This window comes from Geotrypetes seraphini, chromosome 10 (genome assembly GCF_902459505.1).
Source record: "Geotrypetes seraphini chromosome 10, aGeoSer1.1, whole genome shotgun sequence".
NCBI classification, from domain to species: Eukaryota; Metazoa; Chordata; class Amphibia; order Gymnophiona; family Dermophiidae; genus Geotrypetes; species Geotrypetes seraphini.
In genome coordinates, this window is record NC_047093.1 from 121,340,358 (window position 1) to 121,364,781 (window position 24,424).

The following is a 24,424-nucleotide window of genomic DNA, read 5'->3' on the forward strand; positions in this document are numbered from 1 at the left end:
AAGTGGGGCCTTACCAATGACCTGTACAGGGGCATCAACACTTTCTTCCTTCTACTGGCTACGCCTCTCTTTATACAGCCCAGCATCCTTCTGGCAGCAGCCACTGCCTTGTCACACTGTTTTTTCGCCTTTACATCTTCGGACACTATCACCCCAAGGTCCCTCTCCCCGTCTGTGCAGATCAGCTTCTCACCTCCCAGCATATACGGTTCCTTCCGATTATTAATATCCAAATGCATTATTCTGCATTGAATTTTAGTTGCCAGGCATTAGACCATTCCTCTAACTTTTGCAGATCCTTTCTCATATTTTCCACTCCCTCTTCGGTGTCTACTCTATTACAAATCTTGGTATCATCTGCAAAAAGGCACACTTTTCAGCAATGTCACTCACCAACATATTGAACAGGATCGGCCTCAGCACTGAACCCCAAGGGAGTCCCCTACTCACCTTTCTTTGCGGATGATACCAAAATCTGCAATAGGGTACACCCTGGATGGTCTGAATAACATGAAGAAAGACCTAGTGAAGCTTGAAGAATGGTCTGAAATTTGATAGCTAAAATTAATTGCTAGGAAATACAAGGTCATGCATTTGGGCTGCAAAAACCGAGGGAATGGTACAGTTTAGGTCAGTGTTCTTCAATCATTGGTCCGTGGTCCATAGGTCCGGCACATCCATCGGGTGTTCTTCAGCCGCTGGTCCATGGTGCGATCAATGCGGTGTTTTTGGGCTTGCTCCCTGAGTGCTGCAGTGCACAAAGCCACGGGAAAAAGTTTCTACACGCGTCCTGCGCCTAAACCGGAAGCCTTCCCTCTGATGTCACAACGTCAGAGGGAAGGCTTCTAGATGAGGTGTGGGATGTGTGCAAGGAGCCGCTTAGGGAGCCGGCCTGAAGATGCTGCGTTGATCGCACCGTGGACCGGCCCGAAGATAACACCGGTAGGCAGGCCAGAAGGCAAAGCACAGCATGGAGAGAGAGAGACAACAACGGTAGGGGAAATGCTTTTATTTTATTTTTTTAATTTAGTGATTGATTTGTCTGTTCAGGAAGAAATGCATTTGTTTGTTTCCCTCTGGGGTTGTATTGCTTGCAGAGTCTTGCATCTTAGGGTTTGTTTGTAAATATTAGTACTTTTAGTTTTTGGTCCTGCATTTGCATGGGGTGATCAGTTTGCTGGTAGGAATGAATGTTGAAAAGCAGACAGTGTGCTTTGTGTATTTTTGTATACGATTATAGTGTGTGTGCACAGTGTACATGGGAAAAAATGGTGTTACAATTAGCACTATGATGGGGGCGGGGTCTGGGCGGTCCACAAACTAATTATTTGATTTCTGTCGGTCCATAGGTGTCAAGAGGTTGAAGAACTTATGACGGAGGAGGGGGACTTGGGGGGGATGATCTTAAGGTGGCCAAACAGGTTGAAAAGCTAGAAGGATGCCAGGTTGCAAGGATGCCCCTGTATAAGACGCTGGGGAGACCTCATTGGGCTCAATTCTGGAGGCCTCACCTTGCAAAAGCTGGAGTTGTTCCAAAGGTCTACTTTGTTGCCATTTCAGTGCAACAGTCAAGTGCCATCTTTCCGTGGCTCCGACTCTGCTTTTCTGTGCGCGAGCACTGGGTTGGCGGAGGAAAAGCGGCGGCTCTCTTACCCCCCCCCCCCCCCCCCCCCCCCCCCTCCCTGGCTCCGGCGCAGTGAAGTGAATGCTGGGAAGCTGAGCTGGGCACACAGAGAGGCTGCAAACATGGCTGCGCGGTGAAAAGGCGGAGAAGCCCCCGAGCCAGCCACGAGCCCCCCCCTGCCCCGAAGACCACCTCCATGGATCGAAACTACCCGAGCGCTGGCTTCGGAGATCCGCTGGGCGCCGGCGCGGGATGGAGCTACGAGAGGACGGCCAAGGCCAGGTAGGGACGGGGCCGCTCGGCCGGGCCCGGGCCCGCCTGCAGGCGGCACCGGCGCTTTTCCTGCCTCCTCCGGCCCCGGCAGGCGGGCTTCCTCCGGGACTCTGCTTCACCTTCGGTGCCCCCCCCTCCCCCGCCAGACAGACCTCCATTGACAATTTCATCCCCCTAAAAAGAGGGGAAATGGCCTAAAGGTGGCTCCTGCTTGCTGGTGCATGAAAAGGGGTTGGGGCAAAGGGGTTGACATTGGATGTGCATGCCACTCAAAGGGGGCTGCATGGAAGTCTCCTCAATTCTGTGGGGGGGTAAGAGATTGAGACCACACAGAGCTGTTTTCTAGTGTCAGGATCTTGGGATATGAGTTCAGATCTAGCCCTTGAAAACACCAGCACAAATGACATGCTCGCAAAGGAGGCTTACTTTAGGCCAACTCGCTCCCAGAGGACCCCCTTGCCAGTCAGGTTTTCAGGATAGCCACATTGAATTTGCATGCACTGCCTTCTTTCGATGCACCTTTCTTTCATGCATATTCATGGTGCATATCCTGAAAACCTGACTGGCAAGGGGGGGACTCCAGGAGCGAGTTGAGAAACATTGCTTCAGGTGTTCCAATGATGGCATTTGGTAAGTTAGATACTCAGAGTAGGTTCGTGACTTTGTGAAGAGCATTTCTGTGCTACCGAGGATTAGTGTAGCTTTTATTAAGGAAGTTTGTGTTTTAAAAATTGCTTTTATAGGTTTCCTGTTAGAAAATTACCACCGATATGTCTTTCTTGAGGTGTATGTTAGCATAAGGCCCTGGGGGTCCTGTTAACGAAGCATTTTTCTCCCTAGACAGTCCTAGAAAATCTTTACTTCACAGGCCTCTTGTCACTAAATTAAAGAAAGCTTCCTTTAGGATTTAGGCTGTACGCACCAGACTCATTACAGGGGCTTGCGTCTCAGTTTTCCACAGTTCCCCCCACAGAATACTGAAGTCTGGATTAAAGAAAGAATTGTGAGCAGTAGAGAGGGGTTGCCTTTCTTTAAAATAATTCTGTGACCCGAACGAAGTGCCATTTATGGAAATCTCTACCAAGTGGAATCCTTTGCTCACAGCATCAGTTTGGATTTTATTACCTTTCCAAATCAGAATTTAATGCAAGTTAAATTCAGGTTCACTAGGTATTGCCATGCCCAAGAGAATTTGCATCTCAAATTTTTACTTTGGGCAATAGATGATATGACTTTCCAGAGGTAACGAGAAGCATCCGTGATAAGTGGGATTTCAAACCTGGCTTCGCTAGTACACAGCCCACTTTTCTAGACACTAGACTAGGGATTGGCACCCACAGTCCTTGAAGGCCACAACCCTGTCAATGGTTCAATTACTGCTTTCACTGTCTACAAATAGATTCTGTGCATATTCGTTGTGGAAATCTTGAAAACCCAACTGGATTTCTGCCCTCAAGGACTGTAACCCCTGCACTAGAGAATGTCACGGGGACAAATTTTTCCCCATCGCCATGGGAACTCGTTTTCCTGTCCCTTTGAGTTCTTTTCCCATCTCTGCCTCATTCCTGCAAGCTCTGTCCTCATCTGCACAAGCCTCAAATACTTTAAAATCGTAGGTGTTCGAGGCTTGTGCAATTAAGGCAGAGCTTATAGAAATGGGACATGGACCGTGACAAAACTCACAGGGATTGGGATAAATTTGTCCCCTTCTCATTCTCCACCCTGCACCAGACCATTCCACAACTTTGCACATCTCTGGGTGATTCTTCCAGCTCTAAGGCTCTTTTCAGGAACTACCGTAATACTGGTAGTGAACAAGAGACAGCGATGAAACTCTACTTCCCTCTCTTATTATCTTCCCCCTTGAGGCATTTTGCCCTTCACCCTATCTTCCCTCGTGTCACTTCATCCTGCCTCGATAGCTATATTGACATTACCCATCACTTCCTCACATCTCTCTTCCACGAGTCCTCCCTTCACTTCATGTGCGCCTCATTGACGGTCCCCCCTCCATTTCACTTGCTCTCCTCTCCACAACAGAGCTCCCCTTCTACTTCATGCGATCCTCCACAACGGTCCCCCCTTCCGCTTCATGCAATCCTCCATGACGCTTTCACCTGCCTCCCCTTCCATTTCCCTTCCACTATGCGAAAGTAACTTGAGGAAAGGGGTAATGTGAACATAACTACACTGGTGAAAAACGAGGCATGCAGCAGAATTCTGAATAGATTGAAGATCAGAGAGATGGCTTAGTGGAAGGCCTGTAAGAAACAAATTGCACTAATCCAGGCAAGAAGTGACGAGAGCTTGGATGACGGTCTTGACAGTGTACTCAGAATGGAAAGGCCAGATTTTAATAGTGTTGTAGAGAAAGAAACATGGTTTGGCGATCTGTTGGATATGCAAAGAGACTACTCAAAGATGACTCAGGGTTGTGAGCCAACGAGACGGGAATGATGAGAGCGTTATCCACTGAAATGGAGAACGGAGGAAGGAGAGATGCAGGTTTAGGAGGAAAGATAAGGAGTTCAGTCTTGGCCATGTTTAATTTTTGATGACAGCAGGTAGCAATGTCAGACAGGCAGGATGATATTTGGGCCTGGATTTCAGTGGAAATTTCAGACATAGAGACGTAGATTTGCGAGTCATCAGCATAGAGGTGGTATGGAAGCCATGGGAAGAGATTAGGACACCAAGGGAAGAAGTGTAGATGGAGAAAAGAAGAGGTCCCATGACAGAGCCTTGAGGTACGCCAACTGATAGCAGGATGGTGGCAGAGGAGGTTCCTCCGGAGCGTACGCTAAAAGTGACAGGAAAGAAAGGGAAAACCATGAGATAAGTCCTGAAACCCAAATGAAGAATAATATTGATGAGTAGGTGATGAAACTACTAAGTAATAGATTTAAAACAAACCGGAGAAAATATTTCTTTACATGTGTAATTAATCTCTGGAATTCATTGTCAAAGAATGTGGTAAAATCAGTTAGCGTAGCGGGGTTTAAAAAAGGTTTGGCTAATTTCTTAAAAGAGAAGTCCATAGGCCATTATTGAGATGGCTTGGGGAAATCCACTGCTTATTCCTAGCATAAAATCTCTTTTACTACTTGGGATCTAGCTAGGTGCTTGGGACCTGGCTTAGCCACTGTTGGAAATCGGATATTGGGCTTGATGGACCTTCGGTCTGTCCCAGTATGGCAATTCTTAAGATCTTATCTACAGTGTCAAAGGCCGCAGATAGATCAAAGAGGATGAGGGCTTGATAGAGGCCTTTGGATTTGGCCAGGAGGTTGTTGGAGGCTCTAGCAAGGACAGTTTCAGTAGAATGATGAGGGTGAAAGCCCAATTGAAGCAGGTCGAGGATAGCTTGAGACAAAAGAAAGTCAGTACGTTGAAGTACCTTGGATAAGAAGGGGAGGAGGGAGATGGGATGATAATTGGAGGGAGGGACAAGTAGGATCCAGTGAGAGGTTTTTTTTTTAAGAAGCTATGAAACTGGTATGTTTGAAGGCATTAGGGTAAGTCACAGTGGAGAGTGATAGGTTGAGGATATGGCAGATAGAGGGGTTGACATGACAGTAGGAGAGAGATAGGTGGGGATGTGATCAGAGGAACAGGTAGTGGGTTTGGAGGAAGAGAGAAAATGCATATTCATCCTCAATTGTGGAGAGAAGGAAGAAAAGGAGGCAGGGGTTGACGGAGGGTCAGCAGGGCAGATGGGAGGAAGAGGTGGAGGAGATTCAATTGAAAACTCAAGGCTAATCATGTGAACCTTGTATTCAGCCATAGTTTGGGGAAAAAGGGAAGGAGGAGTTAGGAGTAGAGTTGAGCATGGCAAAGAGATGGTGTGGGTTGGCTCCAAGAGAATCAGTCAAGTGGCTGAAGTAGTCTTGTTCTGCAAGTGAAAGGGTGGATTGGAAAGAAGTCAGCATGCGAGTGGGATTTCAGCCAGGACCATAGGTAGCGGATCTTAAAGGTTAGCCAGGGCTGAGGTTTGATGCGCTTTACATAACGTGTTCAACTTTCTGTAGTGGACAGCGCACCTAGTGTGCCAAATGCCCCCTCCACGCCAGTGGATGTGAAAGCTGGACACTATGGAAACAATTAATGTATATTAGAATTCGATGAAACAAAAACTATTTCCTTTTAAAATATGTATTATGTGAAAAAAGAATAAATGAAATATCAACCACCATAAAATATTATATTGTGAGTGCTCAGTTTAAAACTCCATCTAAACACAGAAGCAGTGTCATGTTGTGATGTTAGAACAAGACATCATCGCACCCACCTTGGACATTGATAGAGCAAGCTTATAAGGCCAAGTATTGTATAGAAGTTACACTTCCATTTGAAGGAAATGTTCTGTGATCGACTTCCGGTAGGGGCTGAGAGAAAGAAAAAAGATTTGAGCTTTGGTGTTGGAGAAGGATTTTATGCGTGCTGTGATTCGCCAGAAGAACTAACAAATCAATTCTGGAAGAGATCAAACCGGATAAGTCACGCGAAACCCAAATGATGAAGTTACAACTGTCTTATTTTGGTCATACTGTCAGAAGAGAAAGATCATTGGAGAAGGACATTAAGTTTGGGAAGATCGAAGGAACCAAGCAAAGAGGGCAACCTGCAATCAGATAGCAAGACATGCTGAAAACAACCACAGGGATGACCCTGGAGGACCTAACAGGACTAGCACAAAACCGATCTCTTTTTAGATCTGTAATTCATCAAGTTGCTAGGACGCGAACATGAGTCAATTGCACCTAGCTAACTAACAGAACCTAACCTAGAGGAGCAAGGGTATCAAGAGCAAAGGAAAGAATAGTATTGTAGGAAGAGACTGTTTCGTTAACATAGCATAGTGTTAGAGAGGAGGAGGGAGAGAGTGGAAGAGAGAGTGCACAGGTCTGTAGCCTAAACATTCCTGAAAATATTGGTGAAGATTGGTAGTGTTGCATAAAATCCTTTTCCAACACCAAAGCTAAGAAAAAGGAAAATTTAAATTAAATCATTAATTTAAAGAGAAGGTAAGGTTGGCCAGACTGGATGTACCATTCAGGTCTTTGCCATCATTTACTATGTTGTCTGCAGAGGAAGGTGATGAGTCTTGAAGATTACGAGATGATGGTCGGAGAGGGGAAGAATTGAGGTGGAGAAGTTTGCAACTGAGCAGTCTGAGAAGAGAACAAGATCAAGGCAGTGGCCGTTCTGGGATGTGTGGGTAATGGAGCACAGCTGAAGATTGAATGAGGATATTAAAGCAAGAAACTTTGAGGTGTAGGAGTCGGAGGTATTGTCATCATGAAAGTTAAAATCAGCAAGGATGATGAAAGGAGATGAGGGTTTGAGAGAAACTGAGAACCAGGAGTCAAAGTCAGTGAGAAAGGAAGATTTAGATGGCTTGTGAGGAAGGGGAGCAAATAGACCATTCGAATGAGAAGAGGTTGAACTCTACAGGAGGGTAAGAGTAACAGCCCAACCCTTCCTCCGCAGCCAATTGGGTATCTTCCATGATACAGGGCAACAGCTGAAACAGAGTCTTCAGGACAGAGCCAGGATTCAGTGCAAGTAGATGGAAAAAATGATATAGAGATCATTGAAGTAAAGTGAACTTGTTGGAGATAGAGTGGGCATTCCACAGGACATATGAGAAAGCTGAGAGGAACATTGAAGGGTGCCCCTCCACTTTACATGCTCATTGATGGTCCCCTCTCCAATTCACACACTTTTCCTCATGAGAGGCTCCTGAGAAAATTAAAGAGTCATGGGATAGGTGGTAAAGTTCAGTTGTGGTTTAGAAATTGGTTATCGGATAGAAAACAGAGGGTAGGGTTAAATGGTCATTTTTCTTAATGGAGGAGAGCAAACAGTGGAGTGCCGCAGGGGTCCTGTACAGAGACTGGTGATTTATTTATTTATTGATTGATTTATTTGTCAATCATCTTTATTAAGCAGAGCAAAGAACAATACAATCTTGAATAACAAAACAGTCGATACAAAAACATGATACATCAGTCTGCGAAACAAGAGAAAAACAGTTTGAAAGTCCCCCGTCCCCCCGAAATCAGGTGTGCACTAGAAGAAAATGATGTTTCCACTGACACTGTACAGAGGCCAAGAGTATTGGGTGAGATGTCCAGAGAGAGAATACAGGCAGTGACAAAATGCGTTTCAAATTGAGTAAGTAGCTACGCGCAGCACGAATTAGAGTATTCCAAAAAAGAGGCCAGACATCTTGCAATCGCTGTCCAGCCCGGGACTCCATGTTACATCTGTAACAACTGGATCATAGTCACCCACCAATGTTGCAGGGATGGGGGTGACATCTCCATCCATCGCAACACAAGCCTTTTGGCACAGGGACAAGTATCCGGCACTGAAAAAACAAAAGATGAGAGGAGGCATGCCATATTGAGGAAATATGATCCGAGACCCTCCCCCAGAAAGCACGGACTCGGGGACAAGTAAAAAATGTGTCCCAAGGTGGCACCAAGGATATTACATTTGGGGCAGTGAGCATCTGAGGAACGGATGTAATGGTACAACTGCCAATACGTAAATTGATCTATGGCAGAAAGCCAAAAGTCCCCTTGAAGATCAGCAAATGGGTGAAGGGAACCATCTTTGAGCAAAACCTGATGGAGATATAATAAATTGTTAGATGTGGGACCGGTGATATTTAACTTCTTTATAAAGGATATGGAAATTGGAACGACAAGTGAGGTAATTAAATTTGCAGATGCCACTAAACTGTTCAAAGTTGTTAAAACACATGCGGATTGTGACAAATTGCAGGCAGACCTTAGGAAATTGGAAGACTGGGTGTCCAAGTGGCAGTTGAAATTTAATGTGGACAAATGCAAAGTGATGCACATTGGGAAGAATAACCCGAAATCACAGTTACCGGATGCTAGGGTCCACCTTGGAGGATGGTTAACAAGACTGCCCCTGTATTGCTCCATGGTGCAACCTCATCTGGAGTATTGAATTCAATTCTGGTTTCCTTATCTCAAGAAAGATATAGCGGCGCTAGAAAAGGTTCAAAGAAGAGCGACCAAGATGATAAAGGGGATGGAACTCCTCTCGTATGAGGAAAGACTAAAAAGGTTAGGGCTCTTTAGCTTGGAAAAGAGAAGGCTGAGCGGAGATATGATTGAAGTCTACAAAATCCTGAGTGGAGTAGAACGGGTACAAGTAGATTGATTCTTCACTCCGTCAAAAATTACAAAGATTAGGGGACACTCAAATACTTTTAAAACCAATAGGAGGACATATTTTTTTCACTCAGTTAAGCAGATAGATAGCTGGTTTTAAGAAAGGTTTAGACAAGTTCCTGGAGGAAAAGTCCCTATTTTCTTATTAAGAAAGACATGGGGGAAGCCTCTGCTTGCCCTGGATCGGTAGCATGGAATGTTGCTACCCCTTGTGTTTTGGCCAGGGACTAGTGACCTGGATTGGCTTCTGGGCTCAATGGACCATTGGTCTGACCCAGTAAGGCTAGTCTTACGCTCATTGACCCCCTTCATGTACTCTTTATTAATGGTCCCCCTCGCTTTATTTCCTCCTCACCTTCACGCAACCTGTTCTTCCTCTGGCGCTTCTACATCCGGATGCACGTGCGTTTTCAGGCCACGCCCCCTCCCACGCGCTGCAGCCGGATGTTTGAGGGGCGGAGCTTATGAGCCGGTGCGCGCATTTCCCAGATGGTCCCGCGACCCTCGCACAACGGCAATTGGCTTCTTCCTTCTTCGTTACTGGTCCGTGTAACTGACTTCTGTCAAAATAATCCAGACATCTGTGCAATCCCCCCCAAAAAAATCTACTTAAGATCTATGCAATGAACCCCTTAAAACTAAATTGTCTCGAAGACCTCTGAATCTAAATAATTCAGAGATCTGGGCAACTCCCACCCAAAAAGAAATCCTACTAATGATATATGTTATTAACCCCTTAAATCTAAACCCTCTATAACTGACTCCATCTAAATCATTGAGATCTTTGCAACACCCACACCCCAAAAAAAATCTACTTAAGACATATGTAATGAATCTCTTAAATTTCAATCCTCTCAGAGACCAGTATATCTGAATCCCTCTTTCAGGGGGATTCAGATATATGCAATTGAAAGCAATGCATGCACATAGATCTCATGCATATTCATTGGGGAAATCCTGAAAACCGGACTGAATTGCGGCCCTCAAGGAGGGACTTTGAGACCCCTGCGTCTAAATTATCCAGAGATCTGTGTAACCATCCCAAAAAATCTACACAAGACCTATGTAATGAACCCTTCAAATCTAAAACCCCTCAGAGAACAGTATAACCAACTCCCTCTAAATCATTCAGAGATCTGTGCACCCCCTAAAAAAATCCTACTGAAGACCTATCTAATTAACCCCTTGAATCTAAATCCCTTCAGATATCAGTGTCTCAACATCTTACTCATCAAGGTTCATGTAATGATCCCCGTAAATCTCCCCTCAGAGACCTGTGTGACTGAACCCCTCTGAATCTAAAATCGTCCAGAGATCTGTGTAAAAATACCCCAAAAAACCTATCCACAAATCCTACTCAAAAAACAAACCCCTTAAATTTACATTCCCTCAGAGAACCTGTGAAGGGGAAAAAAACCTCTTCCAACTCCTTGGAGACCTGTGTAATTAATCCCCTAAATCAGTATCTCTGAAACTGTGTGCCAAGGCACAGTGGTATACCTGAACAGATTCCAGGTGTGCCACAAGAGATTCAAAAATTTTACTTTTATTTAAAAAAATTCCATTCATAAGTATACATTAGAATAGATGACATGCAAGAGCCTCAATGCTATGAGCATCTGCCCAGACAAACATCATCGTAGACGTGATTGGTCCTTGAAATCTAATGGCAGATAATTTTAGTTTTTTTTATGCAGTAGTTATCCTAACTTGAGTAAGAAAGCAATCAAGGCTTTGTTACCACTTGGATCTTTTTACCTTTGCGAAGTTGAATTTTCAACTCTGACAGAAATTAAATCGAAAAAAAAGACTGATGCTGGTGGAAGATGAAATGCATATTTGCTTGTTGACTATTGAGTCACGTTTTGAGTTAATTTGCATTCAAAAACAAGCACATCCATCACATCGATTAGCAGTTCTATTCTGTCTACTTTTAGTTTGACCGTTGTTACAATTACTCATACAGAGCTTAAAGAACTTTAAATAAATCATTCTCAAATTTTTTTTTTTGTTGGCTTTCCAATTTATAATTTCAGTTATAATGTGCCATGAAAAACATTTGCTCCATTTAATGTACCAGAGCTAAAAATGTTTGAGACACTGCCCTAAATCAAGAGATCCAAGTAACTAACCCCCCCCCCCCTCAATCTAAATCCTCAGAAATCCCTTAAGGGAAAAAAATTAGCTCCTCAGAGACCAATATAACTAACCCAGGGGTAGGGAACTCCGGTCCTCGAAAGCCGTATTCCAGTCGGGTTTTCAGGATTTCCCCAATGAATATGCATGAGATCTATTTGTATGCACTGCTTTCAATGCATATTCATTGGGGAAATCTTGAAAACCCGACTGGAATACGGCTCTCGAGGACCGGAGTTCCCTACCCCTGAACTAACCTCATACATTTAAATCTTCTAAGAGATCTGTGAAAAAATACAATCTGAGATAAAACTCGAAGACACATATTAGTAACCCTCTAAATCGAAACACCTTAGAGACCTGTTTAAACTGACCACCAATCTAAACCCGTTAGAGACCCATGTTACTAACCCCCTAAATCAAAACGCCTCAAAGAACCTGTGTAACCTACTCCACTAAATCTAAATTCTTTAGATATCCGTATTTTCTTCTAAATCCAAACCCCTCTGAGCGAATTCCATTAACCACCACCCTCTGACGTTTGTCCGTCAACCAGTTTCTAATCCAGTTCACAACTTTGGGTCCTAAATTCAGCCCATCAAGTTTATTCAGGAGCCTCCTATGAGGAACCGTGTCGAAGGTTTTGCTGAAATCTAAGTAAATTGCATCTAGCGCACATCCTCTATCCAGTTCTCTGGTCGTCCAGTCAAAGAATTCAATCAGATTTGTTTGGCACAGTTTATCTTTAGTAAACCAATGTTGCTTCCGATCTTGTAACCCATTAGTTTCTAGGAAATTCACTATCCTTTCCTTCAGAAATGCTTCCATTATTTTTCCAATAACAGAAGTGAGGCTTACTGGCCCGTAGTTTCCCGCTTCGTCTCTGCGATCACTTTTATGAAAAGGGACCACATCAGGTCTTCTCCAATCCCAAAGAACCTCTCCATCTCCAAAAATGTATTGGACAGATCTTTAAGAGGGCCTGCCAGAACCTCTTTGAGCTCCCTCGGTATCCTGTCTTCCTTTTACTTTTTCTAGTTGTTCATGAATACTTTCCTCCGTGCATGGTGTGGTATCCACTCCCTCCTCGTGTAACTTTGCCAGCCACTTGCGGTCCTTCTCCAGGGTTTTCTTCTGTGAATACAGAACAGAAGAATTTGTTTAGCACATTTTGCTTTTTCCTCATCACTCTCAACGTAGCGGTCCATAGCTTCTTTCAGTTTTGCAATTCCATTTTTTGGTTTTCTCCTTTCACTAATATATATCTGAAAAAATTGTTGTCTCCCCTTTTTACCTTTCTAGCCATTTGCTCTTCTGCCTGCACTTTTGCCAGACGTCTCTGTCCCTTGGCTTCCTTTGGTAGTCCTTTCTGTACTCCTCTTTACTTTTTTTTTTTTTTTTTATATATTTTAGGAATGCCAACTCTTTTGCCTTTATTTTCTCTGCCACTAGTTTAGAGAACCATATCGGTTTCCTTTTTCTCTTGTTTTTATTTTCTTTACATAAAGGTCACGGCCATTTTTATTGCTCCTTTTAGCTTGGACCACTGTCTTTTTTTACTTCCCTTATGCCTTCACATCCTATCATCTCTTTCTTCAGGTACTCCCCCATTTTTTTTTTTTTTTTTAAAGTCTTGTTTGATGTTTGAAATCCAGGACTTTTTGAGTTTTGTGTGGTCGCCCTCCACTTTAGCTGTTACATCAAAATCAAACTTTTCAGACGTGTGTAACCAAACTCCTCGGACACCCACGTAACCAGTCCTCTGAGTGTAAATCCCTCGGAGATCCATGAGAAGAAAACCTAGACCCTGTAGTTTCCCACTTCAACCCCGTTTTCGTGAAGCGGAACCACATTCGCTCATCTCCAATCCCATATGATCTTAAGAAGTACATATTATCTCTTCAATATGTACTTCTTAAGATCATAGCAATTCTTATGTAATCCGCCTTGAACCGCAAGGTGAAGGCGGAATAGAAATCACTAATGTAAATAAAACCTTAAGGTCTCGCCTGGATTTCTCCCTCAGTGTCTTCCATGAGCACTCTTGTCAGCTGTTTGTGCTTTATTCCTACTCTGTCAGAATTAATAGAAGAAAGATAATTCCAAGAAAGAAAACTGGACAGAGACTGAATGGAGGCGAGCAATTTAAGTGCTTCTTCCCAATACTCCATTGCACTGGAAACATTGAACTTCTTCTAATCTAATCCTTAGGTTTGTATACCGCATCATCTCCACGTTCGTAGAGCTCGACGCGGTTTACAGTAGGAGAAATAGGAAGGAACTACAACAGAGGGTTAGAGGTAGAAGTGTGAAGAACATTTAGAGGACTTGGGATGCCAAGATATAAGAGTTTCCTTGATTCCTAAATTGGAGGGAGACTTACATTTTTTGAGAAAAGCCAGGTTTTCAGATGTTTGCGGAAAACTTGGAGAGAGCTCAAGTTCCGAAGAGGGGAGGTAAGGTTGTTCCAAAGCTCAGTGATTTTGAAGTGGAGGAAGGTCCCTAGATTTCCCTTGCCCCAGGTACCACAGTTAGATTGTGAGTCTGCTGGGACCGATAAGGGAAAATACTTAAGAGTACCTGATTACTATTCTATGTATTGTAAACTGCTTTGGGTGAATCCCTTCATGAAAAAATGGTAAATAAATATACGATTGGGGGTGAGGGTGTTGCTTTTGTGCAGATATAAAGCTAAATTAGTTATTTATTCAACTACATGATCTAAGGAGGACCACTGAACATGGGCTCCTAAGTTTAAATGGATGCTAGCTGTAGGTTGAGTAAGATTATGTACCTGCAGCAGAGGTTCTTTGTGGATAGCAGGATTGGGTCAGCTGATGGCGTCATGGATGGCTCAGAAATATTTCCTTTCACCTTCATCCTGTGACCCCTCGTTTTAGAACCTTTCTCAGTTAAAAGGCCAATCTCCTATGCATTTACACCTTGGCTTCCTGGGAGGATAGGCTGAAGAACCAAATAAATAAATGTACCCCCCATTCCTCTTTTTCTCCAGGCTGTACTTATTTAGGATTTTAAACCTGTCCCCCCAAATTAACGAAGACTACCAGCCATTTTAGTGGTCACCCTCTGAACTGAATCCATCCTGTTTATATCTCTTTGTAGGTGGGGGTCTCCAGAACTTTTCGTGCATAGTACTTTAAATCAGGTCTTACCAGAGACTTGTACAAAGGCATTTTCACATCCTTCTAGCTTTTATTTTCACTTTAGATCATGAGTTTCCAACATTTTTTGAATCGGAGCCCACTTTTTCCGTGAATGATTTGATAGCGCCCCCCTTCTTGGGTAAACTATATTGTACATACTTCTCTTTAGCGTCTGCTTCCCTCTTTCTCCTCTCCCTCCACTTCCCTTCAGCGCCACTCAACCTCTTCATAGTTTTCTCTTTCTGAGGTGTCCAGATGCAGCAACGCTCTGCCCTAAAGCGTCTCCTCTTGACGCACTTCCCGTTTCTGACTGGGCGGCTCGTGTCAGAGGAGAAGCTATAGGGCAGTGCTGCCATCGGTGACCATTGGCTTCTCCAATTGCTCAAGGGGGCAGCGGCTGGTCCTCAACGCCCCCTCAATATGACTTGGACACAAAATGCCTCCCCTTAGACTTCTCAGCATGCACCGGTAGGCGGTAGCATCCCCGTTGGGCACCACTCCTTTAGATCATCATATATGATCCCTCTCAATTCTGCCCTTCTTTATTGTAAAAATGAACATCATAACTGCTTTTGAATATCAACCTATATACATTTATTTAAAACCTAGGTATTTTTTAATGTCCTGGTCCGGTTTTTTCCTTACTGCACACTGTGTGGCAGAAAATGGATTAATAGTCCATCAAAGTGCTGCCTCTGACATGTCCTGGTAAACTGTGAGAGCCAGATTTTTGGTCTGATGGGTTTAAATTTCCAGGAGATTGTAAGCTGTGCTTTTAAAGATCTGAGGACTTAACAATCTACTTCAGTGTTCAGATACAAATAGACCTACACAAAACATTTACTTCAGTTCAACACGATCTTGTGCTCCCCGACCTGGTCACTTTCCTGGCTCTCACCACATCTGCCAACCTCTTAGTAAAGAAACATATCCTAGCATGTGAATTGAGGTGAGAGGGAGGAAGAGGGAAATTTGGAAGTTCTTCTGCTGTTTGTTAGCAGAGGAGTATAAGGGTCAGACTCAGAGCATTAGAAGAGCAGAAATTGTAATAACCAGTTGGTAGGACACCTAGGAATAAAAGTATATTATATATTTAAATAATTTTATTTATTTCTGTCTTCTCAGCTTGGTGTATGGAGGGTCAAGAAGCTCCCACCCCGACACAGACATTTTGCACAGGCAGGCGTACGCAACTCCGCACCCATTACAGGGCTATGCAACCAATCATCACCCAGCAGGTAAGAGACTTTGCTAATCTGGTTCTTACTCCCATAACCCTAGCTGGTGGGTTGATTGATCCAGAATGCCACTAATGAATGGTTTCTGGCTTTCTCTCTCTCTCTTTTTTCACATTTCCCCGTTTTTTTCAGGTCTCTCGGGGCTTTTTGAGACTGGACTGCACCATGCAAGCAGCGCCACCCCTGACGCCTCGGTCATGAACCTCATATCAGCGCTGGAGTCCCGGGGTCCTCAGCCTGGCCCCTCAGCCTCCTCCCTGCTCTCTCAATTTCGCACACCCTCCTGGCAGACAGGTATTGCTTGCTGCAGGAATGAGGTTTCCTGAGGTTACTTTTTATTTTATTTTACTTATGGTAGAATTTCGGTTCATGAAAAAGGATTAGCGTTCAATGAAAACAGTGTTAGGCAAGGTAGCTTGTTTGTAAATCATTTAGGGTTCATTCTGGATCATCCGCTGATGTTATGATTGGGAGATGCCTAGGGAAGCATTCGGGGACTGCTCTATAGCTTTGGCAAAACCAGCTTCATAGAGCTGGCCACGAGATGACATTACAGCCTGGCTTGCACACCAGAGCAAGATCTGAGTTGCCTGGCAAAACTAAAGGCAGTATGGCCATACGATCTGTCCAGCTGGGGTTGTTCTGGGAGCAGAGTCAGATCACTATTTGGCACTTAACTAGCCAAGGTGACCATAGACCTAAGTTAGTCTGCGTTTTTGTGGTTCAGTGGAGATTCAGTGCTGAAGCCAAGGCAAGGCCCAGCCTCGAATGCCAACAGCGGTCAGCAAAGCGCCGAGTGCCGCTGGCTGAATACTGATGCTTGGAAATATAAGTGGCACTGCCAACAGTATGCTCCAAATCCTACATGCTGTAAAATTACATGGCCCAGATTATTAGGGGGGAGGGAGGGAGGGAAAAAATGTATGCAGTCAGCCCCACCATCCACGACATTGATGCTTTTGAATATCAATCTTGGACTCTTTGCTTTTTTAAACATGCTATCAATAGCCAATTTTAACAAATGTTTATTTCTCCTGCAGCCATGCACACGCCAGCTCCAGCTGAGCTCTTCATATCTGGAGCGATCCCAGGATCTGGTACTTTCCCCTCCTCGTCGGCCCTTTCAGCCTATCAGCACCCAGCATCATTCAGCGGAAGAAGCTTTCCTGTGACATCATCATTGACGCTTCAGGATGCGACATTTAGCCCCACATCCAACGGTCTCCTCTCTCCTCATGACCCTCTCCTGCATATTAAGTCATCCCAATCTTCTGTGCCCTCTTCCCTCAGCTTTGACCGCCTCGGCAGCACGGTGCTAGGGACAGGATTGCCATCACAGAGCTCAGCCTATCGTAGTGCGCAGGAATCTGCCTCCCGGCACTTGCCTTCCCAGTTTAACCTCCTCTCCTCCTCTCTGGGCCCTTCAGAACAGACATCTCAACTGTACAATGCATCCGTTTTCTCCAGCTCGCCTGCATCATCCATCGAGAGAGCAATTCCCCGCCAAGACAGCGTTATAAAACACTACCAACGGCCTTCTAGCGCTCAGTCTCAGCTCCCGTCAGCTGCTGCTGCGGCCCACTCGCTGCAGCATTATCTCAGCTGTGGAGGAAGCTACCAGCAGATGAGCCATCGCTCCTCTTTGTCTTGCAGCCCACTGGGGGATCAGTCTCCTGCTAGTAGTGAGGGATCGCAGCAGAAAACCTCCCAAGCTCGGCAGGAGCAGTCACAGAGCTACAGGCCAATAATTCAGTCCCCGGGCTACTCCACTTCCTCTTCATCCAACAAGTCTAAGAGCTACTCTGCTTCCAGACAGACACCACGCTCTACCGCTACCCCCAAGTGCCAAAGCATAGCCACTACTGGACAGTCTCACAACTATTCATCATCCACACCGAAACCCAGTTCAGTCATTGCCAGCCAGTCCCAGGCATATTCTCCTGGGCAGCCACAGAACCTGCTGTCCATGAGCCAAACGCAGAGCTACGCGGTGACTCAGTCTCAGAATCTCTCAGCAGTCACCCAGTCTCAAGGTTTTACTTCAAGCCAAGCCCAGGATCTAACTAGTGGCAATAAATCCCAAAGTTATACCACCAGCCAGTCGCAGGGCCTCCAGACCTGCGTGAGTCAGAATCAGAGCTATTCACCGGAACAGCTGCAGGGCTTGTCATCTGTCGGTCAAATTCAGAGCTACAGTGTTCAGACTGAGCCACATGTTTCTGTCAGCCAGGCCCAGAGCTACGTCCCTGCTCACTCACAAGGCCTGCCAACGGCAAGCCCCTCTCTCAGCTACAGCACTGGCCACTCTCCAGCAATGTCCAGCCATGGCCAGTCCATTGGCTACTCATCGGTCAATCATGGCCAGAATCTACCTGACTCTAGCCCCTCTCAGATTATCAGACCACTGCAGTCCCCTACATCTAACCGCTCGCAAAGTGTTGCTTCACCCGGGCAATCCCAGAAGTATTTGACATCTGTGCTCTCCCCATCTTTCATGCAGGCTTCTCATTCGCAGAGCTATCAGAGCACCCAGCCTACGTTGGAAAGAACGTCCTCTTATAGTAAACCAAAATCTGACTCTGATCTTCTTTCTGCAGAAAGGACGGATGATGAAGACTTCCTCATTCAGCACCTTCTGCAGTCTCAGAGCCCACCCAGGGTCTCCTCAGAAAGCCTCGTTGAGTGTGAGGACAGATCCAGCAAGAGCCTAGGCTATGAGATGAGCAAAACTGAAGAACGGTATCATCTCCAAAGCGTTATAAGGACTAACTCGAATTTGGACAACCAAGGCTTGGAGATGTCTCTGCAGAGCTTGAAAGACAAGAAAAAAAGTGACCGACATAAGGAATATGCCAACACCAGATCAACCCCTGAGTCCCTGGCCACCTCTGTAGTTCATTATACACATCAGGCAGGAGCCATGGACTCATTTGCTCAAGACATCAAAAAATCCGTTGAGCATCTTCAGACGTCGCACATGGACACATCCAACAAAGACCTGAATCAAGCACATTCATATCTTCAAAAAACGCCAGAGCACGCATCACAAGCGCACCGAATGGTGACTGAAAGCCAGTCAATGGAGACCCATGGAATGCTGCAGTCTCAGCAGGGTACTCCAATGATGCTGGACACCTCACCCGATTTGCCTTTGACTCTCACCCACCAACCCACCACTCAGCAGTCACAGCTGTTACAGTCTGTGCTGACTCACACACAGAGCCAGCTGCAGGCTCATCAGAGGAAAGTGCAGACTCCCATGGATGTGCATCTTCTGGACTCGCAAAGGATCCAAGCCGAGGCACAATCGCCACAGCTCCAGATGCAATTACAATCCCAGGCTTTGGAAGCTCATTTGCAGTCACAGCAAATGCAGGCCCATGTCCGCTCTCAGTCAATAGAGGCCCAGCTTCTGGACTCCCATCAGATCCAAGCAGACCAGCAGTCACCTCAGCTCCAGGCACAATTGCAGTCGGAACAGATGCAACCAGAGCGAATACAGGCAGCCCTTCAGTCGGAGGCGATGGAGGTTCTTCCTCAGGGTGATACCATGCAGCCTCGGGAGATACAAGACTTCCTCGAGCCTGACCTGAACTTGGAAACACATCTAGGCCAAACCGCTTCTGTACAGTCACAGCAACACCTCCTTCCTGACACTGGGGAGGCACTGCGTCTAGATGCCGAGTCTTCACAGCAGGTTCCACAAGCTCAGATGGAGCCTAAAGACCAATTTGATAGTCCAAGCCCTCAGGGCTCCAAGCAGCGCTTTGTCCCATTGACTTCCATCTGCTTCCCAGATTCCCTCCTCCAGGATGAAGAGAGAAGCTTTTTTCCTGGGATGGAGGACATGTTTTGTCCTCCTTCGTGTGGTAACGATGAGTTTCCTAAACCAGGGTGTGGTGATGATGGTACCCAGAGCATGGACAGAAATGAAGGCATGAAAAGTGGTTATGATATGATGCAGACTAACCAAAGCTTCTCAGGTTACTGCACCTCGGAAAGTAATGACAATCAGCAAAATGTTCATTTAGGACTTGATTCTGTTTCTGTCAAGCATGAACTACCCTCCACAGTCAACACGGAACAACTGGGTCTCATCCAGTCAAGTCACGGGCCCCCAGTAACAGAGGTAAAATCTGGCCTGACCTCACCCATTTTCTGCTCTTCCAAGCCCAAGAAGCTCCTCAAAACGTCATCTTTCCACCTCTTGAAGAAACGGGAACCTCCATTCCAGCCCCCAAAGAAAAACTATGCCCAGGAGTATGAGTTTGAAGATGATGAAGATAAGGAAGATGTCCCAGCAGATATTCGCTTGAATAACCGCAGACTGCCTGACTTGCTTCCAGACCTGATATCAAGCTGCCGAACACGTCCCAATATTAGTCCCATGGGTGATATTGACTTCTGTCCACCAACCATAGATGGTCCAAAGAGACGAGGCCGAAAACCCACCAGACCCAAAAGAGAGGGCCCTCCCAGGCCAAGGGGAAGACCCAGAATCAGACCACTGGCTGAGCCCCATGGCGTGGCGCACGATGGCAACAAAAAACCCAGAGGCCGAGGCAGGGGTCGAGGGAAGAAAATAACAGAGCCTAGCTGTGAAAGTTTGGCACTGGAGCCTTTAAAACCACTGAAGGTAATGAGGGAATAAATGGTGACATTAGTGAATTGGGGAGCTCAATGAGAAAGCGTTACATATGAACACCGGGTGGCGGTGTTGTGCAATCTGGGTTTGACTTTTGGATTTGGGATGCATTGTTGACAACTGGGGAGGGAATGCCAGCTAAAGCTGCACTGATGGGTGGAATTCAGGGAACAGGTCTGCTGGGTTTAGAAAGGAAAGGAGGTGTAGTTGGTGGCAGAAGTCCAGTTGAGCTGCAAGTTAGACATCTAGTGAACCACAATTCATATCTAAATCGCTGATCCCATACAAACCCCAACGATCTTTACGTTCATCCGAATTAAATTTACTATCTGTCCCTTCTTTAAAAATCATCGGAACGAGAAGAGCAGATATGTTCACTGTCGCAGGTCCACAATGGTGGAACTCCCTTCCCCAGTACATTAGAATAGAACAAGATATCTCAGCTTTTAAAAATTTTTTTAAAACTTATTTGTTTAAGGATGCTTATGACCTTTAAAAATTCTAAACTATCTATTTTGTTTTAATTAATATTCACAAAGTGTGCTTTGAAATTATTTACCCTACCTTTTGTTCTTCCCTTTTTCTGTGCCCTTATTGTAACTTTACCCCCTTTCCTTCTTTTCATGTTAGTTATTATTGGAATTTTATGTTATTATGTTTAAAGTTGCTTTATTATATTATGTACATCGCCTAGAAAATTCGAAATAGGCGATTCATCAAGAGCTAAATAAACTTGAAACTTGAACTTGAAACTAGATATGGAGAAAAATCAACCCTAATGGGAGAGGACTAATTGCACAAATGAACTTGAGAGAAATTGCAAGTAGAGGCGATTTCATGTAACTTCCTTACCGGAAGCATTGTGGGGGAAATTCTACACACGTCTAAGTTAATTGGGAAATGCCGTTTAAAATGGCAAAACAACGTTCAATTTACAACGCCTAAAAGGTACCTGAATTGCGCCTAAGGAGGTGCGATTCTCTATACGGCGCCGTTACCTGATCAACGGCCGCCAGTATCGGCGCCATAAAGAGAATCTGGTCCTGGGTGTTCCGTGAGTCCTCTAGCGGCCATTAGTATCCATCAAGTCTTTTTCTCTTGATGCTCTTCTAAATGCAACATGAAGTTTTCATAATTCAAAAGAATGTGGTCCAGTGGCCTATCGCCATGTTTATTTTATAAACTCTGCCTTTTCTTTTTAAATGAAAGTTGACCGGATATGGCAACCGTATCCCAGCATTATGTAGGGCAAAACCCTGGCATTCTGGAATGAGTAGAATCCTGATACGGGATAAACTCTTAGGCGAGCAAGGAAGCCATGCAGTAGTTTCTCATCATGTTTCTTAGCCAGTCTGATAACGATTTTCCCACAAACTCAAAAATGGGAAAAGCCTGTAGCTTTCTCCGTGAGTTAGCAAGCTTTCTACGAGGCCTAGACCTCCCTTCCTTAATATCTATTTAACTTTCTGTTGAGTGCTTGGAGGGACTCCTGGACTGGGTTTCATAGTGCATTCGCTTTGATTGTCAGCATTTCTTGTATCCCTACAGGATGGTTTGTGTGTTTGTCAAATCAGGTGACTTTATTTATTTTTTTTTTTTTCTGCCAACAGATCAAACTGCATATGCCAAAGGGAAATGAGCCAGTGCCCATGGAAACCCTGGAAGTGCTTCCAGTGGTGGCAACCCAGGAAAGTACGCTAGATAACAGCCAAACGAGGGAGAAGATTAAACAGAAAATCAAGGAAGTGGAAGAGAAGCAACCTGAGATGAAATCGGGTTTCATGGCCTCTTTCTTGGACTTCCTGAAATCTGGCAAGAGACAGCAATTGCCCACTGCCAGCACAAGCCCCTCCAAGACCCGTCCACCGTCCGCCTCCTCTCAGACAGCCTCACAGCCTCCCTTTGGCATGGCATCTCAGATGCTCTCAGGCTCACTAGATGCGGCAGAGAGTGATAGTCTGGTAATGAGCTGTACCAGCCCTTGCAAGCGGTTAGACGACGAACTAAAGCGAAATCTGGAGACGCTACCATCCTTCTCCTCTGATGAGGAAGACTCTGTCAGCAAGAACCAGGACCTCCAAAAGAGCATTTCCTCAGCCATTTCTGCTCTCTATGACCCCACTGATCGAAAGGAAGGGGATGTCACGGGTAGGTCGAGATGGATGTTGCACAATTTGGATGGAGTTTAGGTGGATGCGTCAGTCTTGGCTGCCGAGCCACCTTATTTTGGGCTAAGATCTATGAACAGGGTCTGAGTCGCAAGCTAAGGATAGTCTCTGCTCGGCCCTTTGGCTGAGATTGAAAATCTCTACAATATGGGGTGGGGAGGGTGGTAGTGCCTTGCCACCAAAACCCTGTTGAGGAGATGTGCTAATTGGAACAATACAATGTCCTGCTGTTTGTTTAAAATGCTAAATGATTGCAGTAAACTATTTTCAAGCTCAGTCCCTCCCCAGATGTGATATTGTAAATAAAGGTATTCTTCATAATGATATTGCGAAGACCAAAACAGCATTCGATTAAACACGTAAAAGAGTGGATGAGAAATTTCCACTGAGGACAGTTCTGGTGGTAGAAGTAATAATGAAAGACTCCGCTTTAGTAAGTGATATTAAAACCCAAGACTGCATGATAGAAGGCACAGTAGACAATTGTCTAGTTTGGAAGGGTGCAGAGGACGTAGGGAAGTGTGAGAGAAGGAGGAGAATGAGAATGCTTCTGACTGCTCTTACAGGGTTACTGTGGGAGTGGGCTTAAGGGTAGTGACTTGGCTAGCACAACATAGAAGTGAAAGACCATTTTTGTTCCCTTATATTTGGAAGACGTTACAACAGTGGAAGAGGAGAAGGAAGAGAGCCCATCGCTTTCTGAACCCTCATCGCAGCCAGAGCCAGTCATGCCAGTGTCCCCAGTTTCACTCAAGGAGCCTGTAGTCCCCCAGCCTCCCCTGGAAGAGCCTCCAGCTCAAGCCTCTCCAGAGCAGGAAGAGCCAGAAGATTCCAGGCCCTTGCATCTCGCAAAGAAGCAGGAAACGGCAGCCATCTGTGGGGAGACTGACGAAGAAGACGGCGAGAGTGGCGGAGAAGGCATTTTCCGAGAGAGGGATGAGTTTGTCATTCGCGTGGAGGACATCCAAGCGTTAAAGGTACAGTCCATGCATAAAGATTTCACTCAGCTTTCTCTTTTGAATGAGGAATGTAAAGCAAGTTGAAATACTAAACTGGATTTTTAGGGCTCTGAAGAACAGACATTTTGCTGAGAAGTGATGGAAATTGATTGGTGCCCTACTAATTACAGTTGAAAGCATTTTGAAGAAGCAGTTCAGCAACTGTCCTATTTGTTGGTCAGTGCAGAATGTAGAAAGTTTAAGAGGGAGGCTTACTAGCACAGAATGTCTTTATAAGCCTAAAATGAAGTCTTATTTTCAGAAGTCTTTCTCAGGGTTTCCAGAGGGCCACTTTAGGTCTCAAGTCATACTCCTTGATGAAGTTGTGAGAGCCATACCAACCGTATTTGCATTCCTTTCTACAGCTTGCCCTACAAACTGGCCGAGAGCCACCCCCAATCTGGAGGGTTCAGAAAGCCCTGCTGCAGAAATTCACTCCTGAAATCAAAGACGGACAGCGACAGTTCTGTGCAACCAGTAATGTAAGTAATGGGATTCTAAATCGGTCACGTCCTTGGGTGGCAAAGACTAGAACAAGACTATAAACAAGCTTCAAGTTGTGTTTTTTTTGGTCCATCCCAGGATAAGGACTTTCCCTGTGAAGAGACATGCAGAATCTACTGTATTTCATGTCATTAAAATTGTTAGTATAAGAATTATATTGTATTATAATGGTATAATAGGGCTTGTTTGATTAGAGCCTATATATTGAGACCCAATTGCTGATTCTTCTCATCCCATCAGACCAGTACAAACCCCTGGAGTTATGCTTTCCTACCAGTAGGTGGCGACAGAGAACCATTGTTTTGCTCACATTACCTTATCTAGACTACCGTGCAATAGAGAATGACACGGTGACAAAATTCATCACCGTCCCCGTCCCCGCGGATAACCGCGGGAAACCATCTTCATGTTATTCTTTAAGAAGAGAGGGAAGAATCAGAGTAAGAATGGCCTCAACAACTGA

The 24,424-nt window shown here is 45.1% G+C and overlaps 1 protein-coding gene across 1 annotated transcript in view; it reads left to right on the forward strand.

Moving 5' to 3' along the window:
* Positions 1-1,376: 1,376 nt before the first annotated feature.
* PRR12 (proline rich 12) overlaps positions 1,377-24,424 on the forward strand; it is a 43,441-nt gene continuing 20,393 nt past the window's right edge. The window contains exons 1-7 of the mRNA XM_033960153.1: positions 1,377-1,906; positions 15,534-15,646; positions 15,779-15,940; positions 16,687-20,282; positions 21,902-22,439; positions 23,114-23,436; positions 23,823-23,939. Of these exons, the coding sequence (XP_033816044.1) occupies positions 1,821-1,906; positions 15,534-15,646; positions 15,779-15,940; positions 16,687-20,282; positions 21,902-22,439; positions 23,114-23,436; positions 23,823-23,939 (4,935 nt within the window). The 5' untranslated portion in view covers positions 1,377-1,820. The remainder of the gene's footprint in view (positions 1,907-15,533; positions 15,647-15,778; positions 15,941-16,686; positions 20,283-21,901; positions 22,440-23,113; positions 23,437-23,822; positions 23,940-24,424) is intronic.